General features: G+C 44.5%; 1 protein-coding gene across 1 annotated transcript in view; it reads left to right on the forward strand.

Annotated features, from left to right (window-relative positions):
• The window catches only part of HSPA4 (heat shock protein family A (Hsp70) member 4), a 2,799,623-nt gene that overhangs the window by 1,495,810 nt on the left and 1,290,536 nt on the right, over nt 1-13,277 (forward strand). The window contains 1 exon segment of the mRNA XM_044069267.1: nt 11,930-12,036. Coding sequence (XP_043925202.1) covers nt 11,930-12,036 — 107 coding nt within the window.

Consider the following 13,277-nt stretch of genomic DNA (forward strand, 5'->3'; position numbering starts at 1 on the left):
CAGCTGGGATTAGGCCTCATTCCACTAGGGCTACTGCCACTTCAACAGCTTTTTGAGGGGTGGCTACTAAGGATATTTTGGAGGCAGCCACTTGGAGTTCAGTGCATACCTTCTCTAGGCATTACCACCTTCCACTGTACTCTAAATCCAGGGCTGGTTTTGCCACTGCTGTGTTGCAGGGCATTTTGGCAGCTCCTGCTTCATTATAGTTTAGCCATCCTCCCTTACCTCTGCTTTGGGATTCTACCCAAGTGTTAGGACTGCAGCAATGTGAGATGAAGAACATAGTACAGTTTTGTACCTACCATAAATGTAGATGTTCGAAGATCCACATTGCTGCAGTCCAATTTACCCTCCCTCCTTCCCCTCTGTAGTTTGAGGTGGTTGTGTGGGTTAGGTTATCCATCTGAGGTATATTGTATATATTGTATATATTGTACATATTTTTGGTGTTAGGCTGGTTGGTTGTTTAGTTGTTGTCTATGGGTTTTGACCTTTCTTTTTAGGGTCTTCTGACATCTGGGGCAAGAAAAGACTGAGGATATGACGTCGGTCATGCGCATTTGTACCCTGACGTTCTGATGTCAGTCAAATGCGCCTTGACCAACGTCAGCCTTATACTCTGATATTCGGGCCGACCGAGGGACAGCGGACTACCCAAGTGTTAGGACTGCAGCAATGTGGATCTTCGAACATCTACATTTATGGTAGGTACAAAACTGTACTTTCTCTTCTTGCTTGTCTCAAGAAGGAACTTCACTGGTAGATCCAGCAGTTTTCTCTAAATCCATGGCTTCCCCCTTCCTCCTTAGGAACTGTACACAGATGCTTCAGACATGGGATTGGGAGCAGTTTTTGGGTTCCTTAAAGGTACAGGAGGTGTGTGGTAGCCTTTTCAACAGAAGGCGCACATCAATATTAGAGATGAGAGCTCTTTTGTTGGCTCTTCAGGCTTTTCATCCTCTTTCTCCCCTTAATCTCTCAAGGTATTTACAGACAATACCACAGCAATGTGGTATAAAAAACAAAACCGGGGGAACAATATCTTCACCTTTTTTGCTGGTTGGCATTCCTAGTATGGGATTTTGCTGTCCTTTATTAAGTGATTCTTCAGGCAGTTTACGTTCCCTCAGGTCAAAACATTGTGGCAGACTCATTGAACAGGTCCTTAACTCAGTCTGATGAATGGGTGCTTCACAAGGATGTGTTTCTGTGCTTTGTTCACTGGTGGGTACTCCTCAAGTAGATCTGTTTGCCTCCCCTCTGCACAGGCAACTTTCTCTATTTTATGCCAGAGTCCCAGATCCTTTCTTGCGGAAGGTGGATTCCATCTCTCTCTCTCAGAAGGAGATGTTTCTTTATGCATTCCCTCCCCCTCATTCCAAAAGTCCTGCTCAAAATTTGAGGATGCTCCCAAAGTCTTGCTGGGTTCCTCCCTTTTCTCTAAGACTGCATTGGTTCCCTCTTCTGCATTTAGCCAAGGGCAATCATAAGTTACCTCACAGGGTGGACCTACCCACACAAGACAAGAGATCTTTCGTCTATCCCCACCTGTCAACACTTAAACTGACTCAGTGGGTGATAGGGTTTTAATTCCATATAGACTCCTTTTTTATGAGGATGTGCTTGGAATCCTGCAAGAGGCCAGGAAGTCCAGTACTATGAAATCCTACCTATACAAATGGGAGGGAGTTTGTTTGGTCTCTCTGTAACCCGGATCCACTGACTGTAAATGTTTACTTATTTATGTGAATTGCTCAATGCTGGTTTGGTCTATTCTGTTAAGGCTCACTTATCAGCAGTCTGTTTGTCTGCCTTTATCTCCTGCTTTTGCTTCTAGTTTTAAAGCTAAACAGTTCCTTAAAGGTGTCCTTCCTATTAGGCCTCCCATAAAGTCTGTTCCCCCTCCCTGGCGTCTTACTTTTGTTTTGGAGAAGTTGACCCAGACTACTTTTTGAGCCTGCTGCTTCAGCTTCCTTGCAACATTGTTCATGGAAGACTTCTTTTGTTGGCCATTACTTCTGCCAAGTAAGTGTCTGAGCTTCAAGGTCTTACGGCTTGTCCTCCTTTTTTGTGTTGAAGGACAGTGTGTCCTTGCTTACTAACCCTCCTTTTATGCCCAAGGTGTTTATTGTGTTACTGTATTCATTTGCCTACCTTTTTCGCCTCTCCGCAATCTGCCAGTGAGAAGGTGCTTCATAGTGTGTGTATATGTGTAGACCACTTGGATTTTATTTGGATATGACCAAGTCTGTTAGAAAATCCAATCAGTTGGTTTGTTTCTTTTCATCCTAGGTCCATAGATTGAGCCGTATCCAAGCAAACTATTTCTTCTTGCATCTCAAAGGCCATTTCTTTTTGTTTCATGTAAGAGCCTTCCTTCTGTAAAGGTTCATTCTTCTAGAGCCGTGGCTTCTTCTGCTGTTTATTTCAAGCAGTTGGGTCCTAATTCTGTTCTTGATTTAGCTACCTGGACTTCTGTGAATACTCTTACCAGGCACTTACAAGTTGGATGAAATCTCAAGAGGTAGAGCTGGCTTTGCTTGGGCCGTCCTTCATGGCTTCCTAGAGGGCTCTGCTAATCCTTCCTTCCTCCTCCCAAGTTTCTTCTCGAGCTCTGGAACTTTCCCATTCATTAGGAATAGTGCAACCAGTGAATGGAAGGACATACCATTGTGTAAAATCTTACCATAACAGTAGATGTTATGTGATCCTATCTCGCCTACATTCTGACTGATGGGTTCGGAGCCAATCCTCAGCTCCGACTCGGCACGCTTATGCCAAAGAGCGCGAAGTCTCTTATTGGCTGAGCTTACTATATCCCAGGATGCACCACTACCAGTCCCCCAGATCTCGTTTGCCGCTATCAAGCAAAGACGTGGTCTCGAGCTGGCTGAGCTAAGTAGTGTTTTTCACTTCGTTTCCTGTCAGGGATTTCCTAGAATTTCAACAAAAAGCTGTTTTAACGGCTATTTCGTCTTTTGTGTATGACTGGATATTTTTGTGAAGTATTTGTGTGGTGATTGCGCCTTTTTTTTTTCTGACTAGAGGTTCCCTTTCAGTTGAAGGGCCTTCCCCTGTCAGTCACGTTGTCTTCAAGTTCTGTTTTTATTTAAGGGTTCTTGGATCCTTTCTAGTTTTTCTTCTTTGTGACAGTTCTTGGTTAAAAAAAAAAAAAAAAAAGAAAAAGGAGAGAGAAAAGTTTTTTCTCTGTGATAGTGTGTTTTGTTTTTGGCTGTTACACTTGATTGGTTGCCATAATGTCACAGGCTCCTAGGCCTTCTGGTTTTAAGAAGTGCACTAAGTGCAGCTTCAAAATGTCTATTACAGATGACCACTCTCTCTGTGTGTACTGTTTGGGCGCCAAACATTTGCAGGAGTCCTGTAGCGTGTGTCACGCGTTTTCCTCGAGGGTCCTCCAAGAGAGGAAAAATAAACTTATTTTAAAAGGCCTTATTAAACCCTCATTTGAAGAGTCATTAGCTTTTTCTCCTTCTCCTGCTAAAAAGAAAAGGGCGTCTGCTCCGACCAGTTCGTCGGAACCGACCGCCAAAAGACATAGGCAGGCTTCTCCTTCGGCTCCACGGACTTAGGAGCCGAGGGCGGAACGGTCTGCCTCGATGCCTCCAGCCTCGACTCCTCTGGGTTCGGAGCCGACGGCTGGGGCATCGAGAGGCGGGTCACCTTCATCGGCTCCACTGATCTCGGAGCCGATGAAGGTTGTCCGCTCAGACACTTCCTCCTCGGCGCCGAAGCCATCTTCGGCACCGATGGAAATTGGTTTGGACACTCCTTCGGCGCCGATAATTGTTGATTCGGAGCCGGTCCCCTAGTCCCTTGGAGCCGTTGGAGAGGCCTACTCGGACCCATTCGGTCTCTTCCAGGTCATCAAGGATGTCAGATTCGGACATAGACAGGGTGCTCCAAAGACTTTTCCAGTCCCCAGTCTTTCAGAAATTTGTTTCGGCTCCGACCCAATTGGCTTAGGAGCCGATAGCCCATTCCATTGCCATTCCTCCTCTGACCGCTTCGGCTCCGTCGGAGCAGGTGCTGATGGAGCCAGTGGAGATCCTAGGGTCGGCTTCGACCCTTACTCCAACCCCGGCCTTCGGGTCCGAGTTTAGCACACGGACTTCTTCGGCCGGACCCGGGGGTGACGTTTGGGACCAATGCTGTCGGTTCCAAGCCTCCCTCTCGGAGCTTCGCCGCGGGACTTCCGTCTGCTATCATGGCTCCGGAGACTGGACCCTCCCAGGATTCTGGGGGTCCGGCCTTCAGAGCTATGAGGAGTGCCTTGGCCAAGTCTTCTTCGGCCATCTCTACGGCTTTACCTGCACCTTCCCTGGGCATGGAGACAGGGTCTTTGGCAGTTCCCCTGTCTCTAGGCAGCGGAGCCCTGGGGCCTGAGGTTACCCCAACTGGGGGTTCCCCTCCTCCTGAGGGTCTTTCGGAGTTGTCTTCGGAGGAGCCCCCAAGGAAGAGATCGTGCAAGAGGAAGCACGTGGACTCCCCCGATGAGTCTCTTACATCGGACACTGATCTTGATGATGCGGAGGGGTCCCCAAAGTCGTCCTCGGATGATGTCTCATTTGCAGACATTCTAGAGATCCTCAAGCAACGAGGCGGCTGGAATTCCAAACCCCCTCCGCTGATGAGTCTGTGTTCCTAAAGGCCTTGGGGCTCAGCCCTCCGCCTCCTGGGTGTCTCCGCCCTTGACGAGCTCCTGGATTTGGTTTGTCGGAGGCGTGGGAACATCCAGATACTGTGGAACCAGTGCCTACTCGCCCAAACAAATTTATGTGAGCCCCACCCGAGAAGGAGTTCTTAACGAAGGCGTGGCTGTAGATGCCATGGTGGTGGCATCTGCTACCCAGCAGGGCGTGGCAGAGGCTTCAGCGTCCGTCCATCCTCCTAATAAGGAGTCTAGGAGCATGGACGCACGGGAAGCGCACCCTGACTTCAGCGGCCTTTACTCTGAGGTCCCTGAATTATTTGGCACATTTCACCAGACTACAGAGGGATCTGGTCAAGGAGCTCTCAGACTCCTCTCAGGTAACCTACCTGAGCAGCTAGCCCAGTCGGTTAGCTCTCAGTTGGCTATCCTTACCTCGATTTCTAACTCCTCCATGAGGCTCATTTCATATGCGGCCGAAGGCGGCAGAGCAGCAGGCACAGGTGTGGCTCTCACGGAGACCAGCCTGGCTCCGTTTGTGTCATTTTGGAGGCCTTCAAGTCTTCCTTTGCCGACGCTCCTTTGATGGGTCCTCCTTGTTTGGACCCAAGGTAAAGACACTCTTACCCGCTGTGAGCAGGAGGGAAAGACTTTATCTGCCGTAGGAGCACGTTATTCCACTCCCTTTCGGCCTTATCCCAAGGCTAAAGAGGAGGGAAGATGTGGTTCCATAAATCACAGAAATTCTTTCCTCAACAGCAGGAAGATTCCCCTTCCAGAGGCAGAGGACGGGGAAATTTTCTGGGACACGCCGTCCCAGAGGCGGCAGAGTCCCCCGCAACACTGGAGACCGCGAGTCCTTTCGTGGCTCTTCAGCCTCCCACACTCCATGAGGGATTGCCCGGCTGTGCTGCTCCGGAGCCATTCGGGTGCCGTTTTGCCAAGCACCTAAAAGCCTGGGAGTCTATTACTCAGGACAGATGGGTGCCGGATTATTGCGGAGGTTACACCATTCCCTTCACACACTCACCCCACCGTCCAAAAAAATCCCGGACCCAGCACCCAGTCAGAGAGAAATTGCAGCCGTAGAAGCTTCAAAGCTGCTAGAAAAAGGAGTCATCCAACCGGTCCCCACAGACCAGATCGGATCCGGAAATTACTCAAGGTTCTTTTAGTGCCAAAAGACAGGGGACCTGAGACCCATTTTGGATCTCAGCAAACTAAACCAGTCCGCCATGAAGTCCAAATTCGAATGGTCACTTTACAATCCATTCTCCCATTATTGGAGAAAGATGTTTGGATGTGCTCCATAGATCTCAAGGGCGCCTATTATCACATACCGATACATCAGGCGTCCAGGAGGTATCTGCGCTTCAGCCTGGGAGACAGTCATTTCCAATTTTGTGCACTGCCCTTTGGTCTCACCACAGCCCCCAGGGTGTTCACCAAGTGTTTGGCAGTAGTGACTGCTCACCTGAGGAGTCTCTGATTCCAAGTGTTTCCCTATCTGGACGACTGGCTCCTGACTGCCACCACCAGGCATCTACTACTAGAGAACCTACAAGCCACCATCTCCCTGGGTGCTTCCCTGGGAATTGCATTCAACTGGTCAAAGTCTGTGTTGCTGCCTTCTCAGCGCATAAGATTCATAGGCGCAGAGATAGACTCAAAATTAATGCTAACCTTCCTTTCTACCGAAAGGATACAAACATTACAAGATCAAGTCCGAGCCCTGCTTCTAAGATCCAAAGCCCCAGCCAGGATGGTCCTGCAACTTTTAGGTTCAATGTCTGCCACGGTTCTCCTAGTTCCTCTGGCAAGATTGCACATGAGGATTCTTCAGTGGCTGTTATCGACACAATGGTCCTTTCAGGATCTCCCCCTCAATCATCACATACTGATTACAGAAACGTGCAAACGGGACCTCCGCTGGTGGCTTCTGCCATCCAATCTGAATCAGGGAAGACCTTTTGTTATACCCCCTCCGGTGGCCACCTTGACAACGGATGCCTCCCAGACGGGGTGGGGGGGCATTGTCTGGGCAGGTCAGTTCAGGGTTCTTGGCTTCCAAATGAAACATTTCTCCATATCAATGTGTTGGAAATGAGGGCTGTACTTCTGTCCCTACAAGCCCTCCACGAGTTTCTCCCTCAAGGCATTATCGCCATCCACACAGACAACATGTCGGTGGTCTGGTATCTAAACAAACAAGGAGGGACCAGATCTTACCCCCTTTGCAGAGAGGCCATGAGGGTGTGGGAATGGGCAGTGGCTACCAAGCTTCCTGGTAGCGACCCACATTCCAGGAAAATCCAATGTATTGGCAGACAGACTGAGCAGGACTATTCTCTCTCCTCACGAGTGGTCTCTGAACGAAACAGTAGCAGCTCAGATTTTCAAAGATGGGGGATCGTGCTGCGACCTGTTTGCAACACCACAAACACAGTGCAAAGGTTCTTTTCCTTGACCCAGCGTCAGGGAGGCAGCTACAGATGCTCTAGTCCAACCTTGGCCAACAGGACTGCTTTATGCTTTCCTCCGATTCCACTCCTCCCCAAAGTCATCCAGAAAGCTTCCCAATTGGGGTCCACAATGATTCTAATTGCTCCGTACTGGCCTCGTCAGGTATGGTTCCCCTACCTACAGAAATATACTCTGGGACGGTCCTTGGTTCTTGGATCTAACTCCGGACCTTCTGGTTCATCAGTCGGGACAACAGCACCAGTCCCTTCACACTTTGAAATTAACAGCTTGGCTCCTCCACTTCCGACTTTAGTCAGAAATCACACCTTGGACCCGGAAGTTATTCACATTTTATCTTCAGCCCACAAACCCACCACTAAGAAATTGTATCACAGTAAGTGGAAGAGGTTTGCTATCTGGGCTCAACTCAGAGGCTTAGACCCTATTACTGCCCCGATACCAGAGGTCTTGAAATTTTTAACATCCTTGTTTAATCAAGGATCTTCAGTCTCTACTATTAAAGTCCAACTAGCAGCTATCTCCAAATTTCACGATTCCATAGACCCACCGTTGATGAGCAGCAGATTATGTAAAACTTTCATGAAAGGTGCTATGCTTTTAAGACCCCCAGTTTTTCATCCTGCACCTCCGTGGGATCTTGATTTGGTACTTCGTGCCTTAACATCTTCCCCCTTTGAACCAGCTGCTACATGTGAGTTGAAATATCTGTCTTGGAAAACTGCCTTCTTAATTGCAATTACCTCTGCAAGAAGATTTTCAGAACTTCAAGCCCTATCTATCAAACCACCGTACTTGATTTTTCACAAGGATAGAGTATCACTTAGACCTAATCCATCTTTTGTCCCAAAAGTTTGCTCTAATCTCTGTCTCCAACAATCTTTAGAGCTACCAGTTTTCTTTCCAAAATTTTCAAACAAAGCGGAATACACCTTCCATACGTTGGATGTTCACAGGCAATTGCGCTTCTATCTAGATAGGACTCAGCAAATTCGAAAACAGATCAATTGTTTGTGTCCTTTTCAGATAATAAACTGGGTAAAACCATCACTAAAGCTACTATTGCCAAATGGATCAGAGATTGCATAACTCAAGCTTATTCCTCTTTAAATAAGCAACTTACAACATCTGTCAAAGCTCACTCTACTAGAGCTATGGCTACCTCTATTGCATTCCATTCCAAGCTCGCTATTTCTGAAATTTGTGCTGCGGCTACTTGGTCCAACCGCACACTTTCATTTCCCACTATAAATTGGATGTGGCATCTAAAGGACGAGCATCATTTGGTTCCACGGTACTCAGGAGTGTTTTCCAGTGAGCCACCCAGGATTTAGGTGCTAGGGACGCTGTCCCATCAGTCAGAATGTAGGCGAGATAGATCACATAACATCTTTTAGTTATGTACTCACCATAACTTCAGATGTTTGGGATCCATCTCGCCTACATTCCTAATACCGCCCCTCCTTCCCCCTGCCTTGGAGATCAGAAGAGATTGAACGGTTTGGGTTCTACTGTTTTTTATCTTGTATCATCTGTCAATGTTATATAAGCAGTGCATGCGTGTGTGCATGTATGCGGACAAACTAGATCTGGGTGACTGGTAGTGGTGCATCCTGGGATATAGTAAGCTCAGCCAATAAGAGACTTCGCTCTTTGGCATAAGCGTGCCGAGTCGGAGCCGAGGATCGGCTCCGAACCCATCAGTCAGAATGTAGGCGAGATGGATCCCAAACATCTGAAGTTATGGTGAGTACATAACTAAAAGTTGTCCTTTCCTTCGCTGTTGCAGTATTCACTTCCTCCCTCCTTCCCTGGTCCTTTTCCCCTCCTAGATGTACTGTTTACCTTTTGATTTGCCATGCAGTGGCATTGCTACTGAGGCCATCAGTTCTGAGGATGGTATGTTTGGATGTCACCTTAATGCCCTACGTCATGCGAAGTGCATACATGGTATCGTATGGTGTACCTTAAAGCAGCAGTAGGCTTTGGATGTTGAGCTACCTGAGACAGGGATTCCCAATCGTTAGGAATAACACGCCACTGAAGGAAAGGACATCTGTTTGTAAAATTTTACAAAATCATACTTCCATTTGCTTAGCTGAGAATTTAACTGTTATACAAGTTGGCTATACTTGACAAGGCAAGAGTATAGCGCTTGAGCTAGAGTCTCCATCTTGTTGGCTGGATTGCTGTATTTTGTAGAAGACCCTGCCAGTATTTCACACTTCTGTTGCTTTTGGGGAGTGGGAATGGCATCTTGTGTTATGGGAGGGAAGCGTGACAGGAACTGCGCTTCAACTTTAGCAAAAATGGGAGTTTGACATTAAGGGGTGTTTTAGTGGAAGCCAGTCATATAATGCCAGATGCAGGTTTTTGATTCTGGATGTGTAGTGAAGCCAGCGCCTTTGTTTTGGCAGTTTCCTACCAGGCTTGTAATATTCAGTTAAATCTGTGTAAGGCCGTGGGAGCTCTATGAAGACCAGTCATTTGGAGAGGGAATAATTTTGCTGACCCCATATTGTACGTTTTGGCCGTATTAAATAAGATTGAGGATCATGGAACTCCAAACACCAACAAACAATGTAACAGCTGAACACAAAAGGCTGTAGACCGCAAATGCCACTGCACCAGAAGAACGATGAGGTTGTATCATAAAAAACACTTTAATGGATAATAGAAATGAAATAAAGCACACAGATAAAAGTAAAGCACTTTTCGTCCCACTACTGGACAAACCAAAAATAGTTTGGAGAAGAGGTAAAAACTCCAAACAAATCATGGAGAGCAACATACAGGGACTACCATTGAGAAAGGGTATGTTAAAATGCAATGTGTGTATTTACTTTTCTCATATGAATACTGGGAAAACGTTTGCATAAGGATTGTTAAATATGAGGAGAGACAAATGTTCCTGTCAGTCTGAAGGTATATAGTATATACAGCCCAGTGTCAACAATGCCCAGCATTTTATTTTGGGAAAACTGACAGAAAACTTTGTGAACATGTCTATGAACACGTATATGCTATTAGGAACAAAACGTCTGAAAATGCATTAGCAAAACATATAATGGAAAATCCGAATCATAAATTTCTGTTTAGAGCAGTCGATTGTGTTCCTACAGATGGTAGGGGTGGACCATACCGTGTACAATTAGAGGTATTGGAATTATACTAGCAGATCCAGTGTAATGCCAGTGTCATTGCTAGTCAAAACGAAATATGCTCCCTCTATCCAATATTGGAGCTAAGAAGTTTGTGTAGATGAGGATATAACTATACACGTATTCCATTTGGATTCAACAGTGTAGTTATATCCATGTATTGACATACTTACACTTTTACACTTTTTCATATTATATTTCTTGTACATATATATTGTGTATGCACTGAATAGATCCATCTCTATTTTTATTATGTTTGTGATTTAGATATTAGTTATTGTTTCATTATCGATTTGTTCTATACAGTTATGTTCTACATTAACCAGGTTTTCTATGATGTTATTGGTGATATGTTTTTTATATATTTTATTCAATTTTTCCCAACCCCCCCCTTTTCATACACACTATACATACTAGATCTACGAGTCTTATGTATTTGACACACTGTTTTTGCTTGTTTGATACGGTCTTTACACATTGTTTATACATGGTTCAGATGTATTTTTTGGATCAGCTAGTTCCACTACTATAGACTGGTCGCCCTCAATGTATACAAGGCGTATATCATAGTTTGCAATATTCATAATAAATTGTTTAATATATATTCTATTCATGGTTCTGGTTCACATTAGTCTAGTACCAGGTTAGACTACCTTCATGGTAACAAAGTTCTTTATTGGGTCAAACTATTTGTTTTAAATTAGTTGTGGCGTTAGAATTGTGTGTTTTGCCCCCTTTTTCCCCTTCCCTTTTTCACATGGTATACACGCTAGATTTATGAGTTTTTCTACAGTAAGCTATTTGACAAGATTTTGCTTATGGTAAATACCCGTATTTTATATTATATATGTCGTATGTATTTACTGGATTCGTATCTCATTACTAAGGACCCAATATTGTCAAGTATATATATATATATATATATATATGTTTTAAAAAGATTTTAAAAAGTTTTAAAAAAGTTCTTAATATTTTACAATTTATAACATTTAAATGTCTCTGATTTGTTCAGTTGTCAGATAAGCATGATATTCAGTGTTTCACGGCAAACAGTTTAATAGTTTAAACTACTTAACACTTAATTAGTATTAAGTTCAGCTGTGGTGTTTAATTGTGGCACCACCCCACCAGGATATATACCTGTAGTTGTTGTATGGTTCTTTGTCTGAAGAAGTCCCACAACTAAGTGGGACGAAAAGCACTTTACTTTTATCTGTGTGTTTTATTTCATTTCTATTATCCATTAAAGTGGTTTTTACGATACAGCCTCATTGTTCTTCTGGTGCAGTGGCATTTGCGGTCTACAGCCTTGTGTTCATCAAGATTGAGGATCATAATTGGTTTCGCCATGTTTTCTTTGCAAGCCTGGCTTTAAGCTTCATTCTTTTAAAAAGAAATGCATGATTATCCAGTGTGCTTGCTCTCAACAGAAGATATTACTCATTTCATAAAACAGCACTTGCCTTGGATGAGTCTAGCATAGTTTAGTAATACATAATGTAGAATCACATAGAAATCACTGGAGATCAGTACTGGCTTTTTAATGTGTTGAAATCGTAACAGGTGAAATGCTGTTCTAAAATTCCTAGTTTTAACTTTTGTTTTTATTTTGTAGTGTGCCATCCTGTCTCCTGCTTTCAAAGTGAGAGAATTCTCCATCACAGATGTTGTGCCCTATTCAATATCATTGAAGTGGAATTCACCAGCAGAAGAAGGTTTGAGGTAAGTACTGGCCACTGTGCAGGTTAATATGTGGCAAAAGTATTTTGATTTGGGTTAAGTGTCTTTGTAGTTTACATTCTTTTATTATGTCATTGAGATTGGTTCCCTATTTGAGCGAATGTTCAATATTGCGAAAGCCACTTTATTGACCACTAAATGTCGAAAAGGCCAAATCTCGAACAAATGGAGCAGTGACCCCCCCCCCCCCCCCGGGGAAAAAAAAATCACTGGGGCGTTTTTAGGACTTTGCCATTTCCTCCACTTTGGGGCGATCTCAGAGTTGGTGTATTTAAATAGGGCTGTGTGGACGGCGAAGCCCCCTACCTTATTTTGTGTGTAGGTTTTTTTTCTTGGACCAGGGATTTTTCCCCCCTAGGAAAACAAATCGCTGTTAAGTTTGGCATTTGACCTTTTCGACATTTAACTGTCGATATAGCGGCGCTAAACATGTTGAACGTTCGCTTATTTAATAGGGAAAGCACTAAGATTATATGTCCCCATTTCTTAATGTGAAATTTTTCTTCTGTTTTGTTTTCTTGTTTGCCTTTCTTGTTTCTGATTGTGTTGTGTGGAGTCTGCCGTAAGGCAAGATGTGCAAATGTTATCAAACTGAATGCAGTCTTTGGTACTTTACGCTGTAATTTTGCACAGCATTGTTCTGCTTTGTCTTCAAATACTGTTGTTACTTTGGTGATTCTTTGCACCTCCCCCAAAAGAATTAGAATTTTTGCTTGTAATGAAGTATTTACCTTAACATAGATTGGGCTCATAGAGTTTTGCTATGCTAAGTAACCTTGTTGGACTATTTTAAGCTTAGCCAATTATCCCATGTGAGAATCAGTCCTGTACCTTGTGTCTGTAAGGTGAACCTTAACCATTTTTCAGCCTCCCACTGAAGTTTGCTTGCCTTGTACTAGAACCATTTGGACTCCAGACCTAGACTTTACCACATATTGCCACAGGATAAGTTAGATTTTTCAAACTGCTGAAATTTTTAGAATATAAAATTTAGTTAGAAGCTAAAGGAGCAGTTTAAGATTTATTTAGGTATTTTCATGTTTGTTGGCACACTTGGGAATCTGGTTTAAATAATTAGATGTTAAGTTGTCTATCTCGCCTTCATCTTGCTGGATGGGTTCGGAGCCGACCTCGGCTCCGACTCGGCCACTCTAAGGAACGGGGAGGGAGTTGTAGCAAAACCTTTTTTTTTTGAGGGTCATTTTTTTTTCCCCCTCTCAGAT

This window comes from Protopterus annectens, chromosome 4.part0, assembly GCF_019279795.1.
Source record: "Protopterus annectens isolate FY-2018-M chromosome 4.part0, PAN1.0, whole genome shotgun sequence".
Classification (NCBI taxonomy): Eukaryota; Metazoa; Chordata; order Ceratodontiformes; family Protopteridae; genus Protopterus; species Protopterus annectens.